This window comes from Callorhinchus milii, unplaced genomic scaffold (assembly GCF_018977255.1).
Source record: "Callorhinchus milii isolate IMCB2004 unplaced genomic scaffold, IMCB_Cmil_1.0 Scaffold16, whole genome shotgun sequence".
NCBI classification, from domain to species: domain Eukaryota; kingdom Metazoa; phylum Chordata; class Chondrichthyes; order Chimaeriformes; family Callorhinchidae; genus Callorhinchus; species Callorhinchus milii.
In genome coordinates this window covers 8,632,695-8,655,449 of record NW_024704757.1, presented here as the reverse complement: position 1 = coordinate 8,655,449, position 22,755 = coordinate 8,632,695, and the positions used below count along the sequence as shown (strand labels likewise).

At 41.8% G+C, this 22,755-nt stretch overlaps 1 protein-coding gene across 2 annotated transcripts; it reads left to right on the top strand.

Annotated features, from left to right (window-relative positions):
- Positions 1 to 13,811: 13,811 nt before the first annotated feature.
- nptx2b (neuronal pentraxin IIb) lies at positions 13,812 to 22,439 on the top strand. 2 transcript variants are annotated; one of them, XM_042341133.1, is made up of 5 exons: positions 13,812 to 14,306; positions 18,021 to 18,234; positions 19,180 to 19,424; positions 20,348 to 20,527; positions 21,641 to 22,439. In XM_042341133.1, exons 1-5 carry the CDS (start codon positions 13,812 to 13,814, stop codon positions 21,866 to 21,868), a joined length of 1,362 nt encoding a protein of 453 aa, XP_042197067.1. In that variant the 3' UTR covers positions 21,869 to 22,439. The 2 variants fall into 2 exon arrangements, with proteins under 2 accessions (XP_042197067.1, XP_007891995.2); XM_007893804.2 differs by having other exon boundaries at positions 18,015 to 18,234.
- The last annotated feature ends 316 nt before the right edge of the window (positions 22,440 to 22,755 follow it).

Below are 22,755 nucleotides of genomic sequence, written 5' to 3'. Positions count from 1 at the left end.
CTGCTGACAGAATGATTTCTAAGCAAATAATAAACAATGGTTGTTGTCTGATTTGTTACCTGATAAACCATTTACAAAATGCGCTCAACTGATGTATTAGTACTGGTTGGCTATCTTACACTGTTATCTGAAACACAATGAATTACAACTCCCAGGACAGATTGGTAATACTCTGAACATAGATCTAAGATTTCACTTTAACTTGGAATTGTAAAAGGAGGTCAAATGATATTTGCCTTGACGTGTTTCCATCATTTACAAGTGCTTTCAAGTTACGATGTTCCCTTTGTATTGACATAAACACTATGAAGTGATTATCTGCGTCCGTGGAAAGAAGCCATGTTTGAAGAATTAGGAGTGGGCGTGTTGCAAGCTCCTTTTTAGAGATGTTTTCCAACAAGCGGCTCCTAGAAAATAAATGTATAACATTACAGGTTGCATCATGAAGTTCCTGTTTAAATCTTTTCTCGCTTTGACTTAAAATGGAGAAATCATTGTGCTCCTGATTTAGCCTTTTGCTGTTATTCCACCTCTCCTGGAAAACTGTTATTGGGGTATAATTTGTGTTATTTCATAACAGGATTTCTTAATAAGGATTCCGAACCGCACAAATGAGAGCTCCTTCCGATAACCATAGTTCTGGTCATAAACCACTCACCTCTGGTTTAAAGTGTATTTGTGAATATTGGGCTAGTGTAAGAATGTTGAAGACCTCACTAATTATTGCTCCCTCTTTAGGCTCACACTTGTACAAATGTTTACAGGGTGGAGCGTTTGAGGGTGAACTGCACTTGTATAGCTGTGACTCAATGTGGCACACTGCATTCAGCAGTGAACAGAAGAAAATGGGAGTCGAAAAACATAAATAAATGTCTATGGTAAAAGAGAGTACTTAATGCCCTTAATCAATGTAACAGTTTCCAATGAAGGTCTTTGGATCCAAGTTGATTGAAATGCAGTAGAAGACATGAGTAAAATCTTCCTATGTGATCCAATTGTCTTGGTCTTTGACTCACAATTATTATTATTTTCTTTGACTCAAATATGATGGTAGACCCTTGCAACAGATGTTGCAGAGGCCAAGTTCAGTATTAGAGGTGTCCTGGTTTAAATGCACTTGCAATAGCTGTTCATTGTTGTAAACCTGAACATACTGACTTTGTATTTTGAAAGAAGATTTTTCAGAATTTCCAATAAAACTGAAATGGTATTACAGATACAGACTGTGCGATTAAACAGTAAAAGCCCTAAAGTCTGTATAAAAGAAGAAAGTAGAGATGGGTTTAAATTGCCTGAAATGTATGGTGCAACACTATCCTTCATCTTCTCCCTGTTTTGGAATCTCAGAACGTATTATTGTGTCTGATATGAAGCCATTTCATCATGTCAGCTTCTGTATGTTTTAAACTCAATTGCAGAAGGTAATTTTATGAAATACATTGCCTGTGGTGCAGATTTTTGCACTGAATCCGATGTCATTTTAAGTACAGTACTTCAAAAGATGTCATTTTAGTACTTATACTGCAATAAAATAAGTATTGACTTAAAAATCACCACGAAATTCCTAGATAAACAGTGCAGAATCCCAGAACAATACTTTCAGGATACTCTAAAGCATCAGAACAAAAGGGTAAAGAGGTATGGAAGGGCGAATTTAGGTCAGATATCAGGAAGTATTTCCTTATAAGGAAGGTGATCAACAGTTGGAACAGATTACCAGAAAGGATGGATGAGGCCAGGGCACTGAACTCGTTTAAGAAATCACTTGATACTGTAAAGAGAAGCATTGGAGTTGGTACTTTGGAAGGATGAGATAAAACAGGTCAAAGAGTCTTCTTCATCCAATCCTCTCTTCATCCTGACGTGTGTAGGTTGTGAGAAGCATCGGTCATCAGAACTGTATAAATTTACAAAGATTGAACCACCGAGTCCGTAATTAAATATTGATTTTCGTATCTTTCTCTCCTTGAATTCTTTGGGCCATATTACTTCAAACATCTCAATTCTGCTTTGAGACCACCTTCTGGCAGGACATCAATAATCTACATACACATTTGTCAATTGGCAATTTCTTAGAAGTATTTTCCGATCATTTTAAGGGGAGACTGACAGCACTTTGATGAACAGTAGATAAACAGTTGACAGTCCAATTACTGGCAGGCAAACTGATGGAAGTGAAGTAGGAACATTTCCCTTAATATGTGGATCAAGGTCGCAATCTTCACTAATTTGGATTTAGTCTAATAATAAATAATAGTCCTCAAATTTGATTTAAACTATTTGTCATGAAAATTAAAACAAGATGTAACAATATTCAAAAGTACTTGGATTGAATAACAATATTTAAAAATTAAATTAAAAAAAAACTCGCACTGTTAGCCTTAAAACCATTTTCTTAAACGTAAGGTCATGTAGAATTTTAGGCAAAATTATTGAATTGAGTCTTGAAAGTTGGCTTTCTACAGTTCTTAAAAAGAAATGGCTTCTAAATTTTGGTTTTAAGGCTGAGACAATTAGATACTGGCCTGTGATAGGCATTTGAACAGATACAATATAAGATGGTATGAGGAATGGAAAAGTGGGAAGAATAGGGAGTTGGAGTAGAAATTAGAGTAGATAGCTCCACTGGAGGAGCTGGTAAAAGAAGGGTCTTTCTTGTTGGGCTGAAAGGACTCCTATTTTGCTGTAATTTCTTTGATTTTAAGGAGGGGGGATAGTAAGGGTAGTAAAGCAAGAGCAGTGATGTGTATTGAGTTATTGAAAATCAGGGATTGTGGGAGTAAAATGACAAAGAGATAGTAATTCACCGCAGAGCAAAATGCAAGTTTAAGGAGTAGAGTAATATATGGAAATTAATGGAAAGTCTTATCCAAATACCATCCTATGCTACCATCAGCAGCTACATTAATACAGACACAGAAACTTCCTCTTGTAATCTCCTTGCTGAACTAGCTCACGTAGACCCAGTGTAATTAAACCCAAATGTGATTTTCAGACCTTCAGGAGGAATTGGCAAGTATGAATGAAATGTCTTATTGTCCGTTAAAATAGCAACTGTGGAATGAGACATTTGATTACTCTATAAAAATATTTTAAGAGGATGTTTGGAACATAATTTGAGTGAACAAGGCAGCCAAATGAAGTGCAATAATAGATTATTGATTAGAGTAGTGAAATCACTAGTCTTTCACAGACTTTCAAAAAGACAGTCCATCAATAAAAAAAGAAAGGCAAGAAGTACATTTCAATCTGATGCTGATTCCTGACTAGATTGCCAAATAAACTGAGTTTACTTCACAAACTCCATGCTGTGAAAGCTTGAGTGAGGCAATATCTAGTGCACGCTATACAGTTCTATTCACTGCAACAAAATTGATTCATTCATGGCTTAGAGTGCAGAAAACAACAACTAGGCTGATCCCCGTTGTTTGAGGAACAATGTTGAGGAACAACTGTATACTAGGGTTTTCATCCTTGAAAAAGAAACCTCATCTTGAAAGGGATTTTGTAGAGATACACACGATGCTTAATGGGAAGTCAATCCAGAAGAATCTGCATCCAGATACATTAAGGTAGCAGGTTAAGGTTTAGACTAGTGAAGGGACTATTTAGAGAATGGAGTTGGATGGAAGTTAGTATAAAATTCTGACTCAACAAGAAAAATGAGAAATTACAATAGCTCTCAACTGTTCAAAATGCAATACGCACATTGGATTGAATTAAGAAAAAGTTTAGAAATTTACAGACTCGTCCCAGCTCCAATTCTAAATGTAAGTAGGCTAACAGCTCAAACTGTGCCACAATTAGAAACGTATTGTCAGAAATCTGTAGGCTACGTGGGATTCATTCAATGAATAAATAAAATGTGCTATCCTTGGTGTAGTACCTCCCGCAGTTTGTAAGGAATTTGTGTCTCAGATCATCCGGATCTGCAGAAACCTCTGCAGGAGCATGTTGGGACTTCGGATGTAACTGTGCCCTCCTCTTTGACCGTGCCTTCGGTCGGGTCAAACTTTTGAACTGGGCTAGAACAGAATGGGAGGGGTGTTGTTGACAACAACAATTTATAGATCACCCTTCACGCACTGAGGAGAGCTCTACAAACAACCTGTATATTGAGGTTGGAGTTGAGTAACAAAAAAAATAATAATAATCTTTGCATTTGATATAGCGCTTTTCACTTCTTCGAGATTCTCAAAGCGCTTCACAGAATATACTGTAAAGTGAGTTGACTGTATGTTTGTGGGCGAAAAGATACATGGGAATAAAGGAGACATTTGCATAGTGCCTTTCACATCGGAAGGACATCCGAGGATGCTGACACAGGAAAAGGCTGATGATGTGTAATTGCTTGTGGTGCAGCCTCAACTAGGGATCATGTACATGATTGCAAATCTGCACAGGCTTGAAATTCCAGTCTATCTGTAAAACCATTTTGTTTTAACATTTAAGATTGCGCAGAATTATGGAAATTCTTCAACTCAGTTTCAAATTGGAAGCTGGTTTTCTACAGTTCTGCACTTCTAAATTAGGATTGAATATAAGGTTTTTCCATAATTCTGCTCCTGGAAACTTTACCTCTTTGACTGTGTATAGGTCACCTTCTCTCTCTAATCCCCTTCCCCCACTTTTTAAAGCACTTCAAGATGCTACTCTGTAGAAGAGCACCAATAGTAATCCCCAGTGTTAGAGGTGTGAGTTATGAGCAATGATTAGACAAGGTAGGACTATTCAGTCTTGAAAGGATATTTGTCGCTGAGGGGATCTTCTAAAGATAAATAACATTTTAAATGGGATTGAAACAGTAAATCAAGAACAGTACTTTAAGATGCAAAAAGTAGAACACGGGTGTTAGAGTTAGAGCTGTAAAGGACAATTTTAGAAGAAACACCATGTAGTCTTATCCACAAGAGAATTAATGACTGAAACAGAGTTGGCAGGAAGGGTGGTTGAGGCCAGGCACTGGTCTAATTTAAGAGACAGGTTGATACTTTAGTGGAAATGTGGTAAAATATGTATTCTGGAAAGATTAAATCAAATGACTGTAGGATCTTCTTCATCTAAAGGTGATCTTGTGATGATGAAGGGCTCTACATAGATATATAGGTTGTTATTGTTAAAGTCTCACAAAGAACCTTAGCAGCTTGCTACAGCAAGGCTATGTATTGGATTCAGTGAGTGGCGGGCATTTAAGACTGTCAAGGGATATTGATCACCTATGCATTAATTATCTGAATGTGATTCTGAACCATGCTTTCACATGGTTCTGTTATGCAATTTCTCTGAGAGTCATCACCTCCTACGATGTGAATGTCAACACTCATGTGAAAATACAATCACTTCAAGAAAACGGTGTCCTTTTTTGTTCAGAATGCACGAGCGTGCTTTCACAGCTACTTTTGCAGATTATAGTGGGGACTGTGCTCATGGTATGGGAGTATGTTCTTAAACATTAATTGTACACAGAGGGTGGTGAAAAGGTGGAACTCATTGCCGGAAGCTGCGGTTGAAGAACAAGGCATCAGTTTAAGAGGAAACTCGATGCATTCATAAAGGAAAGGGGAGCAGAGGTGTGTGAGATGGGGGGGGGTCTGTAAATATACAGATTATTTGAGCTGAAAGGCCTATTTCACTGACAGAATATGTAATTCTATGTTTGTCCCATTGTTAATAATAATAATAATAATCCTTGCATTTCATATAGCACCTTATCACGTCAAAATATGAATATATTGATGCTAAAGTACATTGGATAGCGATAAGGAGCAGAACCCTGGCCTGGCTGATCTCCTACCCCACCATCACCTCTCTAACTCAAGGACACCAAGAGCAATTACTGGCATAGCTGAGGTTTATCTAACTCAGCATAGATGGATAGAACCGGTGACCAACTAGGCTCATTTTCTTCATTGATCATCGGTTGTACATGGACATATATGGCCAATGGGGAAAATGGCAAGCACACTATCTATTTTTGGTTGTTTGCGAAATCTCTGACAACTGTTGCTCGAGCTTCCCTTCCTGTGTTTCATGAAAGCTCATTAGATTGCTGAATAGTTCATTCACCAGTTCCCAGTAGAGATTACTCCTTGTCCCTGCCGTTCCTATGGCTTTCAAAACACTCAGCGTATTCACTCAACACAGCTTTCCTGTTTGAAAGGCACAGAGATGCATCCTAATCATTTCTTTATTTTTAAGGATGGAGAAAACAACCATCCATCCTCCCCTGCGGTGTGGAGAGGGGAGGACTTCTAGGGTAAAAGGGAAACATTAGGAGAACCAATCCTGTTTGTGGACAGTTCCAAAGACAACAAAATACAGTATTGTTTTCATTTTTCAACGCATTACATTTTGTCATCGCTTTCTCATATTTAGCTTAACTCAGTTGTTAGCGCTCTTGTCTCTGGATCAGACGATTGCTAATCACTATCCAGTGTACTTTAACATCAATGCATTCACAGCTTTGAGTCGTCTATAATATTTCTGTAGATCCCTGACTGTCCAACACCTTGGGACTGTTGTGAAAGGCGCTGTATAAATGTAATTTCTTGTTGTTGTCCCACTTTGGGACTTGAGTTCAGTCTAGATGACATTTTACGTGCAGCACTAGAGGAGAGCAGCACTCAGAGATGCCATATGTTGGTTGAGATATTAAACTGAGGTCCCAACTATCTGTTCAAGTAGATGGTAAAAAATCCCACAGCACTATTCAAAAACAGAAGTTCCTGTCCAACAATCCTCCAGATACAAAACAGGATCTATGTTGTGACAGTAATTACAGAGAAGCACTTTGAGTCATTTCAACACTATAGTTGCTAAATAAATGCAAGATTTTCTGTCTTCATGCACAATATTCACTAATTGAGAATCGGAAGGTGATTGTTCCCAGGTATCTGGAAATGCTGCTTTAATTAGACTGTTCCTGTGTGGTGGACAAGACCGTTGTGACTGACTCAATCCATACCTGGGTGTTTGCCTCAGTCCATCCAATAAATAAAATATAGTAATGACGGTTTAGTCACTCAATCCACGACTGTTTGTGGGACACTGCTGTGCACGATTGACTGCCATGTTTTGCCCACAAAACATTCAGTCAATTCACTTTACAATATATTCTGTGAAGCATTTTGAAACGTCTCAAAGACGTAATAAGGCACTAAATCAAATGCAAGGATTATTACTATTATTATTACCCCAATATTCAATCATGTTCAATTTGCTCCACCCCCCAAGTAACATGGTTCAGAAGAAGATCTCTCCGTGGGAGAGATGGGTACACACGTGTAGGCACATCCTATCCTTCCATGACATCGTGCAATCGTATGCCAAAGTCATCTGATGCCATCCAATGTCTCAGCACTGACAAAGCATTAGCAAATCAGCAGGAGACTCTACTGTGTTATTGGTACAACTAAATCTCTCCGATCACTGAAAACACATGCAATCTTTTTCCTCAACGTGCTTGGCAGCCGGTTATGAGGACAGGGTGACACATCCTTCACAGAGTGCATTTCCACCAACTAGTTTCACTGTAATGCACCAAAAAGATCAGCATTCCAAAGGCATCCTTTCATATGTCATAACATCAATAGAAGTTGCAACGCTGAAGAGGCTCAAAGCAAGTCTGGACCACTTACGAATAACTCATAAATAAATAATTAAGATATTTTCACAGATCCAATTGGTTTGCCCATCAAACTCAACACTGTGCTCTTACTAACTTCTCTTGTGACCACAGTAGTAGTAGTAATAATAATAATAATAATCCTTGTATTTGATACAGCGCCTTATCAGGTTGTTGAGATTTTTCAAAGCACTTCACAGAATATACTGTAAAGTGGATTGATTGTGTATTTTATGGGCCAAACATGGAAGCCACTTAAGCACAGCAGTGTCCCACAAACAGTCGTTGATTGATTTTTTATTTAGGGATTGTTGTCCCTGGAAAGCAATCCGCCATCCAACGAACAACCTGTAGCTAAGCACAGTCCATTTAATGAGCTACACGCCAGTATTTCATTCACCTTCACCAACACAGTTTCATCATTTGGAATGTTTCCATTGCAATTGGGCTGTAAAAATTAATGCAATTTGGTACGGAGAAACAATTTTGTTTCCTGATAACTGTAGAGTATTCTGGAGTTTTTAAATAGAGCCAGCTTCCAAATAAACCTCCACTCCTCTGCACCCCATTACCTCTCTGACCTCCTCTCTCCTCACAACAGTGCCCGTTGCCTTCGTTCCACCGGGTCTGGCCTCCTCCTTGTCCCCCGAATCCTCTGCTACACCATCGGCGGCCGTGCCTTCAGCCACTATGCCCCAAGGCTCTGGAACTCCCTTACTCTCTCCCTTCGCCTCGCCCCCTCTCTTCCTACTTTCAGATCTCGGCTAAAGACCTTTCTTTTTGACCGCGCCTTTGGTCCCCTTCTTCCCCCTCTCCCTGGCTCGGCCCCGGGATCTGTTATTGTGAAATGCTCTGAGATGCCGTCCGGAGTGGAGGGCGCTATATAAATCCAAGTTGTTGTTGTTGTAAACAGTAAAGCAAGAATTTTCTCAAATTTTGCATGATCTCAAAATTTAGAAACACAATGGCCTTAGAGGCTAGGATTACAGAAGTTAGTGAGAGCACAGTAATGAGTGTGATGGGCAAACCAATTGGAACTGTGAAAATATCTTCATTTTGATCTCTGACGATGGTTAACTGTGTATAACTCACTGGTGAGGCCAAGTGTGGAATATTGATTGTGACCTATCCCCAAAAGCACATTAAACATTGGAAATAGTTCAGAGATGAGCACCAACGATGACTTTGGGACTTAGGTCTCCAAGTTGTGACCAGATACTTGCAGTATTGAAATGAACTAATGATCATAATTATAAACCACTCAGGCCTTTTCATTTAATTTATGCATTACTCTCGACCTCTCAATCATTGTAACACTCTCTCAGTGAACCATTATTCTCCATTAATTAAATATGTGGTAGAAGACTATTTTTGGGGTGGAAGCAGTATTGTGTTCAACATGAGAGATGTCAGTGCTGGGATGGATTGGGACACCTTCCACATTTTTCATGCTGTACTGGCGTCACGCCTCACATGTATAGCACAGGTTGAAGGATAAGACCTCCCCTCCTCTGTCCTCACAATCTCATCTAATCACAAGCTTAGAACGTCATCCTTTACAAGACAGTGCATCATTATTTCCATTTCCCATTGTAACCATCCTTTTGACCTCTGAGTTGAGCCTGGAAATTACTCATCAATTAGTGCCACATTTTGGAAAGCTTTGTGATGTGGATTCACACTCATTTTTAACTGGGATTGAATCATCCCAAACTTCTGTTAATCAGAAAAGAAAAGAGAAAACTTTCTCCTCATCAGCTTGGCTTGATTGAAACCCATAATCCATATGCACTTTATGGATAATCTTTCATAACATAGTCTCTTTTTATATTAACTGAGAAGGATGCTGTGTGCCAACAAATACGTTTCATTGAACTGTCAGGTGTTTGCTTTACAGAGGCTGCTGATGACCTTAGAGGGCTACAAACGCAGATGTTCACAGCATGATGTTCCTTTTTTGGACAGCAAAGTTCACATCCAGCTGAGAAAAGTCACATGAAGCTGACCACTCGCAAGTTGTTTTGACGATAACAACTCTGATGTTGATTCCCTTTTCGGGAAACTTCCACCTGGAGTCACTGGTATCTCAGAAGCGCCTGTGCAACTGCATAGTGTGGGAACGCGTCAGTATCGACAATCAAACCAGTTATTATTTTGGAGGAGTAATAATCTCTCCAAAATAAATATAGAAATAAAAGAAAATTGTAGTCACTCAATCCATGACTGTTTGTGGGACAATGCTGTGCGTAATTGGCTGCTGTGTTTGGTTCACAAAATATATAGTCAATTTACTTCACAATATATTCTATGAAGCGCTTTGAGATGTCTCGACAACGTGATGAGGTGCTGTATCAAGTGTAAGGATTATTATTGTTAACACATCCAGCTCAGTCAGAAACAGTCAGGTATACTGGACCGGTACAAAAAAAGAATTCAGAAGCATTCTGTCTATAATTCCAAATCTTTATTTAAAGCATTCCAACAATAAAATTGATCATTATCACAGTTCATCTCCTCCTTCCCTGTTTAATTTCTTACTGGGCTTATAGAAAGGAGATTTGATAGTCTAGTGGGTTAACACATTGATGTTTCACCTCAGGGATGTGAGTTGCATCTTACCCCAGAATGATGGGTTGAGAATCTCTCTTCTCTTAGAGGCAGGAGCAGTACATTGAAATAGGGGCAGGCAATTTCACCCCAATTTCACTGTATATAATTACCCATAATTTCGTGCTAATTGGCGGGTTCATTGTGAAAGGCCATTAGGAAAGTAGGTGAATATACTGTAAAGTGGATTGAATGTGGGCAAAACACGGCAGCCAGTTACTCACAGCAATGTTCCAAGAACAGCTGTGGTGTTAGTAACCAATTTAATTTTTTTTATTTTTTAAAATTTATTTATTTATTTATTTATTTATTTATTTATTTATTGATGGATTGATTGATTGATTGATTGATTGATTGATTGATTGCCCAGGACACTGGAAGAAACTCGCTTCCCTTTTTGAATAATGCCATGGGATCTTTAAAGTGCACCTGAAAAGGCAGGTGGAACATCGGTTTAATGTCTTATCCGAAGACGGCACCTCCAACAATGCAACCCCCCCGCCCCCCACACCAGCACTGCATTGTAGTGTCATCTTAGACTATGTGATTCTATGTTGGAATTATAAAGCATGATAAAAGAAAAAACATTTTTCACAAACCTACTGAACTTTTAATGAGAAGAACTGCTTTGCTTTATATTTAAATGACACGGCTTTCATTGAATACGGTGCCTTATACTCCCTCCTCGTCCAAGATCCATCCAAATTCAGACAATAATAAAGATCCTTGCATTTGATTTAGCGCCTTGTCACATCATTCAGGCGTCTCAAAGCGTTTCACAGAAGATATTGTAAAGTGAATTCACTGCATATTTTGTGGGCAAAACATGGCAGCCATTTGCGGAGAGCAGTGTTCCACAAACAGTCGTGGATTGAGCGATCAAATCTTTCGTTTGAATTATTTAGCGATCCGCCAATCGAGATAAATTAGCTACTCATTTTTTTTTTTGCTGTTTGTGAAAACCACAGGTTAGCTGCCGGGTTTGCCCGTACAACAGCGATATTTACTTAATTTCCAGTGCGGTGACTCCGTATGGTGTGTACAGCAAAGTCCCATAAACAGCCATGTAGAGTGAGTGACCCATTTAAAAAAAAATGACAATGAAAGTTGGCTGTATAAATGCGAGGCGTTGACGATGTAATGTCTTAAAAGGCCTCTGGCACATTTGTTTGTTTGTTTGTTCGTTTGTTGTTTGTTTGGACATTTGTTGCAGAGCGAGCCCAGCAATTGATGCGCCCAGGCAACGTCTGGCAGTGAAACTATGCCAAGCGAGGTACGATACACTGCCACGAGCCATTCCATTTCGTTTCGCCCGCAAAGGTACGGTCAGTTCGCTTTGCGGTCTATTCTGTGAAGCGCTTTGAGATGTCCCGAAGACGTGCAAAGCGCTGGATCCAAACGCCAGAGGATGATTGTGTTATTAGTAGTCGTTGTGGTTAGTAGTGGAAAGTCATTCTGTGGTCTGACTGTGAGGTATCACCGACTTGGGGCGTTCCCCCTCGAAACTCCCAACACCCCCCACATCTATCTGCCCCCCAAATTTGGCTCAACGTTTGAGAGAGAAGGGGGAATCACCCCCATGAAACGCCCCGTAGGTAAATTATTATTATTATTGTTACTCTTATAGTATCAGCCACAAAAACACTGCTACTCTCTGACTCTGTGAAAGTCGGATAACGTGGGCGGAATTCTCCACCGTTATTGCCGGAGATTTACTGAGATTTTTGAGGCTATACATCTTACCGACTTACCTGGTTAGAATAAATGGTGTTGCGCTGGAAGGGGGGGGGGGGGGGAGAGGGAGAGAGAAAAATATAACAAACCAAACGATTGATTCACTCACTGCGCCATCAAATAACTTTGCGAAATAGGATGTGAAAATATCCCATTTAAGTAAAATATATATAAAAAACATAGGAAGGAGGGGAAGAGGAGAGAGATAGAGGGGAGGTGGAGGAGATAGAGGGGAGGAGGAGAGAGATAGAGGGGAGGAGGAGGAGGAGAGAGGTAGAGGGGAGGTGGAGGAGATAGAGGGGAGGAGGAGGAGAGATAGAGGGGAGGTGGAGAGAGATAGAGGGGAGGTGGAGGAGAGAGATAGAGGGGAGGAGGAGAGAGAGGGGAGGAGGAGGAGGAGAGAGAGAGAGGGGAGGAGGAGGAGAGAGATAGAGGGGAGGAGGAGGAGAGATAGAGGGGAGGTGGAGGAGATAGAGGGGAGGAGGAGAGAGATAGAGGGGAGGAGGAGAGAGAGAGGGGAGGAGGAGAGAGAGAGAGGGGAGGAGGAGGAGAGAGATAGAGGGGAGGAGGAGGAGAGATAGAGGGGAGGTGGGAGGAGATAGAGGGGAGGAGGAGAGAGAGATAGAGGGGAGGAGGAGAGAGATAGAGAGAGGGGAGGAGGAGAGAGAGATAGAGGGGAGGAGGAGAGAGATAGAGAGAGGGGAGGAGGAGAGAGAGATAGAGGGGAGGAGGAGAGAGATAGAGAGGGGAATCACTCGGTTGTGTCAAAAACCTTTGCTGAGATGGGGTGCGGGCAAATCAAGTCATCTTCCGCGGTGGTGGGGGCTCCGAGAGGCGAGTGGTAGTGGAATGGACAGAGAGAGGTGGGGCTTCTGAAACTCCATCTCATTCATTCATCATTCATTCATTCATCCTTTGGGGAGGGAGGGGGGAGAGGGGGGAGAGGGGGGGGGGGGGGGGGGGGGGAGAGGGGGGGACACGAATGACGCAAAGAAAAGAAAAAACCCTTCTGGACCATTCACAATGCGAAGACAGAAGCGCCAGAAACAGTCATCGGGTTTGGGTCCGACTTGGAACTCGCCAGTGGCGAGTGAGTGAGTTGGTGACTGAGTGAGTTGGTGAGTGAGAGACCCCCACCTCCTCCTCCTCCTCTCTTTCTTTCTCTCTCTCTCTCTCTCTCACCCTCCCTTCCCTTTCTCTCTCTCGCTCTCTCCCTTCTCCGGTGTCTTTCTGTGCCACAGCCACCACCAACCTCACCCACCCCACCCTCACCCACCCCACCACCACCCTCACCCACCCCACCACCACCCTCACCCACCCCCCCCACCCCTCTCTCACCCACCACACCCCCTCACCCACCCACCACCACCCTCACCCACCCCCTCTCACCCACCACCACCCTCACCCACCCCACCACCACCCACACCCACCCCCTCTCACCCACCACCACCCTCACCACCCCACCACCACCACCCCCTCTCACCCACCCCACCACCACCCTCACCCACCCTCACCCACCCCACCCACCCTCACCACCACCACCCTCACCCACCCCACCACCACCCTCACCCACCCCACCACCACCCTCACCCACCACCACCCCCTCTCACCCCACCACCACCCTCTCTCACCCCACCACACCCTCACCACCACCACCCTCACCCACCCCACCACACCTCACCCACCCACCCTCACCCTCACCCTCACCCACCACCACACCCTCTCACCCCACCACCACCTTCACCCACCCCATCACCCCCCTCCCTCCCTCCCTCCCTCCCTCCCTCCTCGGGACACGACAAGACTTTGTAACAAAGCGCCCCCCCCCCCCCCCCTGGCCGCCGGCATGTTGGCCATCCGGGCCGCCATCATCTTCCTGGTGTCCAGTCGCAGTTGGGGGGCGGGGGGTCCGGGCGGGGAGGCCGCTCGCTTCGTCTGCACCGCCATCCCTCCGGACGCCGACCCTCCGTGCCCCGTCCCCGGCCCCGCGCTGCCCCTCCAGGGCGGCGCCCCCCCTCCCCCTCCCCCGCCGCCGCCGCCGGAGCGGGAGCTGCGGGTCAACGTGGCGCAGCTGCGGGAGACCGTCGTGCGGCAGCGGGAGACGCTCGGGCACCAGAAGGAGACCATCAAGGAGCTGACCGCCAAGCTGACCAGGTGCGAGGCGGCGGCGGGAGAGGGCGCCCGACTGGACGGCGCCAAGTACGGGGCTTCCCGAAGGAAACCGTTGGCCAAGAGCGGCGGGAAGGACACCATGGGGGACCTGCCCCGGGACCACAGCGAGGTGGTGGATCATCTCGGCAGGACCATGCAGGCGCTCAAGGACAGGCTCCAGGCTCTGGAGGTGAGGGCGCCGAGCTGGGCTTCAGCCTAACTAACTAACTAACTAACTGACTAACTAACTAACCAACTAACTGACTGACTGACCATCTAACTGACCATCGAACTAACTAACCATCTAACTAACTAACCAACTAACTGACTGACCAACTAACTGACCATCTAACTGACTAACTAACTGACCATCTAACTAACTACCCAACCAACTAACTGACCGTCTAACTGACTAACTAACCGACCATCTAACTAACTACCCAACCAACTAACTGACCAACTAACTGACCATCTAACTAACTAACCAACCAACTAACTGACCAACTAACTGACCATCGAACTAACTGACCAACTAACTGACCATTTAACTAACTAACCAACTAACTAACTAACTGACCATCTAACTAACTAACCAATTAACTAACCAACTAACTAACTGATCATCTAACGAACTAACTAACCAACTAACAAACCATCTAACTAACCAACTAACTAATTAACAACATGCTTTGACTTTGTTTTGCAGGGGGTGGAGTTGGGGGTAAAGGAGGAATCGTTTGTCACGTTGAGATGTCTTGTAAACCTGATGACAAAAAAAAGTGTGTGGGGGGCGACGAGGACTGTTAGAGTAATAATAACGATGAAAATAAAGATGGGGATCAGTTCCTGGAGGAAGTGGGGAGAGTCAAGTAAAAGTGGGGGGTGAGGACCAAGTGGGGAGGAATCACGCAGCCCTTTTATACCGAGCCTCGTGAGAACCTCGTGGTATACACACAACATAACAAGTCGATTCACTTTGCGGCGTAGCCCGCGTAGGCGCTCTGAGACGCCGAGAGCCGCTGTCTCAAATGCAAGGATTAATAATAATAATTAATAAGAATAATAATCCTTGCATTTGACATGGCGCTTTTCACGTCTGCTCGAAAGCGTCCCGAAGCGCTTCCCAGAATCGACTGTAAAGTGACTTGACCGGATACTTGTGATGCGAAATTGTTGGGCATAATTATTATTATGATTGCGGATTATTATGATTTGCAGATCAATACGTGGGTGAGGGGTAAGGAAGTGGGTGGGGTGGGTGGGTGGGGGGGGTGCAGATTAATCTTTATTATAGAGTGTTTTAAAATAAAACGAAGAGAACACACACTGAAGCTCAACAACAATTTGCCGAATAACGAGCAGAGGAAGAGGCGCAAATCCACATGTTCAACAACAACAAGAAGATTCCTTTCACGTCGGGAGGACATCCCAAGGGGCTGGACAGTTGGGTCAGGACCCGAGCAGTGGGGGGGGGGAATGGTCAGGGTGAGGGGAGGGAAGGGAGGGAGCGAGGAGGGGGTAGAGAGTCGAGAGGGGAGCTGAAGGCTCGGTCGAAGAGAAAGGTCTTGAGACCGGCCTTGAAGGAGGAAAGGGAGGAAGCGAAGGCGAAGGCATTGGGGGATGGAGCTCCAGAGCCTCGGGGCTGAGAGGCTGAAGTTCAGTGAGTGGAGCTGTCTCTGGTGCTGAATTAACTGTCGGCTTCTTCTGCTCTTCTCTCCTGGGGTGGACCTAACCTCGAGACAAACTTATGATAAACTTGACAATCGAAACTAATCTTACAACCGTCATTGGCACAAGGAGAGAGGGAGGGAGGGAGAGAGAGAGTGAGAGTGAGTGAGAGAGAGAGAGAGAGAGTGAGAGAGAGAAAGAGGGATTAAAAACAAAGTATAGATGAGAATATTGCCAGAGAATATTTCTGAATCAGAACAAAAAAAACGAGCAAATCAGAGCAAAATAAGCACGTTAGCTGCACGTAGCTATTACGTTAAGCAAAAAATTAAGGTAATGTCAGATGACTGATGCTGATGTTTGAAGAGCAACACATTTATGTTGTTGTTATCCTTGGGGGTCACATGTTTACCACGTTTTTAGCTGTTACTAATCGGTGATTATCAAATGCAAGGATTATTATTAACATAACTCCCATGATCGAGAAGAAGAAGTAGGGCATCGTCTTTTTCTGAAATGTTGAGAGGTATGAATGGAATAGCGTGTCCTGCAATGATATTCCTTCAGTTTACCAAATTAAATGTATTTTACTTTCAGATCAAACAGGGCGTCTTAGTACAGCACATCTTTGAACGTAGACGGTCAAAAGGTGTTAAAAGGTGTCGGTCTGGTTCAGTTGGTAGAACTCTTGCATCTGTCAGAAGGTTCTGGGTTCTGAGAACTCACAGTCTCGGTTGACATTTCCATAGAGCGCTGGGGTAGTACTGCATTATTAGAGGTGCTATTTAAAAATAATTAAACCTTCGGATTAATGCTATTAAAAATAATTAAAACCAACGATGGCATCACTCGTGATATTACAATCAATTTTCTTCTTTCTTTTCAATCTGTGGGCCCTGAAGACATTTTTAAGTCAGCTATGTTCTAAAACAACCAGAAACCCGTGCTACAGTGTATCCGAACTAAACTATCATGTTTGCATATATGCGTGGGCATTTCTGTTTGTCTGAAATGGAAGGTGCATTCTCTCCCAGAGGAATGTATTCTGCTAACCGGTTCCCAGAAAGTATTAAGGACTGATTAGCAAGAGCCAAGGCTTCAGGAACCCTAGAGTGTGCATTGGGTTACTGTTGTAATAACCAGCTAACGTGGTGCATTTTGCTTTTGGGAACACTGTCCAGCAAGCTTCCTGCTGCTTGTCCAGTTGGAATCATTTTAGCTTGTAGAAGTAACAGCAGCTAAGAGGGAAGAATCCTAACCCCTTGAAGCCATTAGTGGGGGTTACTGGCTTGTCACTCATTCTGAGTATGCAAAAACGCAATCACCATGGAAAGTTAATGCCAGAACACCTCAGGCCATGATTATCTTTACTAAATCTATGCTCCCCACAATGTAGTGATCAGGACCTTCATCAATTCAGCACCTCCTGATAATTCCATTGACTTTTTGAAAGAACAGCAAGTTTGTCTCAGTATTTCAAGTGTCCACAGCCATAAAATATTATACAGCCCACAACTACAAAATGAATTACGTACTAAGAATTCATGCATTCTTAATTCTTTTTGTCATTCTGATGCTTTCAGGCAACCAAAGTATGTATTATTGATTTTTTATTCAAGCACAGTGTTGGCTCATTCTGAGAATATTCACTGATATGGAAGAATAGAACATTTTATACTTTATTGAAACTGTGTGACTGCCCATAGCCGAATTACTGTATTAAATTTACTGACCAGTTTGGAACTGCGTCATGCAGACCAGAAAAGCTTTTGGTCGAATCCCTCATCTATAAAAAGGTTAGGTCATCTCAGCTGGGAAATATTGGAGTTAGAAAAATGCCATTTGAGAAACTGAGTATATTCAGTTGTATAATGCACTCTCAGCCATCCATTACACTCTCTGTATTAAACAAATATATAGCCATGTGTAAATTGGCTGCTAAATTTGCCCACAAAATACAGTCACACCAATTTACGGTATATCCTTACACCAGTATACCGTATATGCTCACTTTGAGACATCTCAACAATGTGATAAGGTGCTATATCAAATGGAAGTATTATTATTAGCATTATTTATTATCCAAGTATTGATTTGTGGTGGGTTTGCAGCTGAATTGTAATCAAACTACTGAACAGTAAAGTGCATTAGTATTTCAAGCTGAATGCTTATTGTGTTGATGCTTTGGTTCAATTTCTTTATATTTGTGTCTGTGTTTTTCATTTCCAAGCAACAGCAGTCCCGTCCCAATCTTTCCAATGTTGTTTTCCCGACTGACCTCCGTGAACAGCTTCAGAGGAAACTAGGAGAATTAGAGAGTCAACTTATGAACAAAGTCTTGGAACTTGAAGATGATAAATTTACACTTCAAAATGAAAGTGCGTCACACCGTTTTAGGACAGAATCCGCTTTGAATGCCTTACATGAAAGAGTTACAGAATTGGAAAAAGGTACTGATCGAGCATGGCAGGTGGAACTAACATGTGGGGAGGAGGAGTGAAGAATTGAATCATCTAACTAAATTGATCTGAGATGACCGAATTGAGAATTGCTCAGTTCTGACTTTTTCTTCACATTAATGTTCCTGGTACAATGGTCTTGAAAATAATATCCATGCACTGAAATCTTGGTGGAATGGTGCCAATCTATTTATGCATGCTCACAAGTAGTATTAATACTCTACATTTTGGGGCTACTGAGAATCAGCTAGGTGATATAACACCAATCACTAGACTAAGCCTTACCTTGGACATCTTATATTTCAAAGACATGGAGTCCTGTAGCTCAGTGGTTAGAGCACTCGCTTTGCAAGTGAGAGACCTGAGTTCAATTCCAGGCAGAGGGCGAAACCTTGGGCAAGTTTCCTTACTCCACACAGAGCCTAATAATAATCCCTCCAAAACCAAAAACAATACTAAATTGGTCATTTTCAATCTACGACTGTTTGTGGGACATTGTTGTGCGCAATTGGCTGCCGCGTTCACCCACAAATATACAGTCAATTCACTTTACAGTATATTCTGTGAAGCGCTTTGGGACGTCCTCCCGACTTGAAAAGCACTATATCAAATGCAAGGATTATTATATTATAAATAAATTCAATGTAATTAATTAATTTCCCTCTGCTTTCAAGAAGACTACAAACATATGATATTCTCATTAAGTGTTTCAACAGCAATTGTAATTACATTTTGCAAGGTGAAGATATTTTTAAATTGGGGCATTCAATGTCTTATACAGTCACGTATCTTCTATGACTCCAAGTGTTTCGTAAATCATTCTTTAAAATGCTGCTTTTAGCTATACAATTGGAAGAAATTAACTTTAATAATGTTCTAATGTTCTTAAATTGAGAGGTTATAATTTGCTAAAAATATTTTTCTTTCCTCAAATAGGAACAAATGCCTTTAAGTCGCCTGATGACTTTAAGGTATCACTGCCATTGCAAACCAATTATCTCTATGCCAAAATAAAGAAGAGCATTCCTGAGATGTACGGCTTCACTATCTGCTTGTGGATACGGTCCAGAGGTTCATCTGGCATCGGAACTCCCTTCTCTTACGCTGTGCCAGGACAAGCAAATGAAATTGTTCTGATTGAATGGGGAAACAATCCAATTGAATTACTCATCAATGACAAAGTATGTGGTCATTACCATTGTTGATAATTTTAAATAATGAACTCATGGTGCCTTGGGTGTTTCTATTAAAAATAGTGAACGTTTAATCAGGTTTTACATTTTACATATAGTTTACAGTATATTATTTAATTTCTAACGTTACTAATTTACACTTAGCTACAGCATCTTATGCTATGCTGCTTCGTGCGGCACAGTCTAATTCAGATAAAGGACTTAACAAAGAATGTCTAAAAAAAACTTGAATAATATAGCGACGGTCATTGTGATGAGAGATTTAAAGATGTTGACTAAACAACAATTGGATAGATTCGAGATTTTAATGGGAGTGTGTCATTAACATCCCCTCTCCCCTCATCATCAGTTTGAGTAAACAGATCCCAGTTGATGTACTGCACTTGCCTACAACTTCTGGGTTAAGGACAGAAAACTCCTTATTCCGAATCACTATCCAGTAACCTATGGGGATACATTTGTATTGAGGTTAAGAAAGGGTCAGCTCAGCTGTGAATTGCCCGATGGCCAAATAGACGGCTGATGCTCACTGTCTATTCTCTCACATGAATAATATCAATTTCTCCGAATACTGTTGATGACTAATGCCTGAAAAATCATAGTAGGAAGGAAAAAGGAATCAAGGAAGAAAATACACAACATTTTGGCCAATAATTATATGATGGGATTGAATTGGCAGATATCAACCGCTCAATTTTTCTTTCATGATTTATGAAGTAATTTGAACTTTTAATGAGATTTTTGCCTGAGATTCACTGCCAGGAGTCAATCATTCTCTCTCGAGCTGAATCCAATAGGTTTATAGTTGAAAGCGGTCAATATGACTCATGAAAACAGATTTCATGTTTTCATGAATTCAGCAACGAAACTTTGGGAGAATGATTGAACTGAAAATATTTTTTTCCCAATAGGTTGCTCAGCTGCCGATGACTATCAATGATGATAAATGGCACCATATTTGTGTAACATGGTCCACCAGAGATGGCATATGGGAGGCTTATCAAGATGGAGAATTACGTGGCAGTGGAGAGAACCTGGCACCTTGGCATCCAATCAAGCAAGGTGGCATCCTGATCCTGGGCCAAGAACAAGTAAGTGGCACAATCTGATAAACTGAGGTCTGCAATACAGACAAGCAGAGAAACATCAAGCTTACATCAATGTTTGGCCCACAAAATACACAATCGATCTACTTTTCAGTATATCCCGTGAAGCGCTTTGAGATGTCTCAACAATGCGATAAGACATTCATCAAATGAAACGATTATTATTATTTTTTAATCGTCTAAAACAATTCTTAACACTTTGATGTTTTGCTCACATCTCTGTTTGTGCTTTGACCAAAACAGCAACAATCGTCAGAACCACACAACATACTACCTGTTACAGTATGCTCTGGGGTGGACTCCTATAGATTTAACAGACAAGCATGGATTTCTTTGTTTCATCAACATCTCACCAGGGTTGTAAAATTAGCAGTTTTGTTATTTCTCCTGGATATTGCTTATGCCAGAAATATCAATATCTGTTGATGGGGAGGAATGATGAAACGAAATTGACATAAATGCCAATGCTTTATCACAGTAAAGAGCTTCAGGGACAAACCATCTGACTTGCATTTTAGAAACAAGATTTATATTTGCATTGCTTAATAATTTTAAGACATTTTACAATAGTTATTCACCGGAGCAGAAAGTAGACATCCCAAAGTGCATTTCTTGTTTCTCATAGCTTTTAGCTGTCGGCCAATAATTCATGATTACATTATTTTTATAGTGATACCTAAATAAAGGGATGAGGCCTATAGTACAATACATTACCGTGCTTGACAAGAGTTGGAGAGAGAATTAAATTAACAAGCAAGGTTGTTTTTTAAAAGTCCCTCTGGGGAAAGAGTGCACATTCCATTCCAACAACCGATCTCTGGAATTTCCATATGTGGGTGAAATGCACGGAATTCTCAGTTTGGCTCGGATACTCTTAATGGGCGATGGGTTTCTGCACCCTCTGACCAAAAAATAAAAGCCCGTAGATGGTAGAGGGAAGAGAAGGCTAAGGGAGGTCCTGAGAAAGAAAGAGTAGGAGAAAATTATGACTCTTGATTTTAATGCAATAAGAATGCAAGAAGAAGAGATTTGTAAATTGATGATACATACTACTCAAATGATAGTAATTAATCATTTGCATGTAATTTATTTATACAGGACACCATAGGTGGGAGATTCGATGCCACTCAAGCTTTTGTGGGTGAACTCAGTCATTTCAATATATGGGATCGGATCCTGAGCTCAGAGGATATCATGAGCATTGCCAACTGCTCTGCCAACCTGGCCGGCAACATCATTCCATGGGTCGACAACAACATCGATGTGTTTGGTGGAGCAGCCAAGCTGCCACTGGAGACTTGCCAAGAGCGCTTAAGCAGCTCGTGATCACTGTCAGAATTCACATAAGTGCCCCATTTTTGCAGAGACGACTTTCTCTTCAGAGATTAAATGCGTCATCGAGTACCTTGTTCCCCAGGTGATTCTCCAGCCCCTTTGAGGGAGCAATCAGTGTAGGTTCCTTTTTTATTTTGGGGAGATCATTGGAAATCATGCTTAAACACGCAAGCATCCGGGAAGCTGGCGGTCATACCCTGTATCCCTTGGAAGTTAACATTTGCTTTCAATTTTTTTGCTGGTTAGAAATATTTGCTTTCCATATGAATTTGTAATAATTGCAGACAACAGTTCATCTGGGGTAAAGATTCTGCAGAAACATTCTTGCAGTAAGAAGCATCTTAAATGGGATTTAGGTTAGGAGAAAAAAAACACCAGTGCAGACGTGCTGGGCCAAATGATCCGTTTCTATGCTATTACATTCACTTTCTCGCACAGTATCTTCTTAGGCCATTTAAAATAAAACAAAACATTTTCAGGCAACCATTTAGTGACATGTTGAAGGAAGAGTGTTCTGTTTAGCTTCAATCATTTGTTAACATTTCGTGAATGTATTTGAATATTTGAAACGTAAATCTCATCAAAATAGTAATAAATAATAATAATCCTTGTATTTGATATAGCGCTTTTCACGTCTTCTAGGCGTCTCAAAGCGCTTCACAGAATGTTCTGTAAAGTAAATTGATTGTATATTTGTGGGCGAAACGCGGCAGCCAATTGTGCACAGCAGTGTCCCACAAACAGTCGTGGATTGAGTGACCAAATTATTATTTTATTTTGTTTCTTGAGGGATTATTATCAGGTGTGTGGAGTAAGGAAACTTGCCCAAGGTTTCGCCCTGCCGGGAATTGAACCCAGGTCTCTCGCTTGTGAGGCGA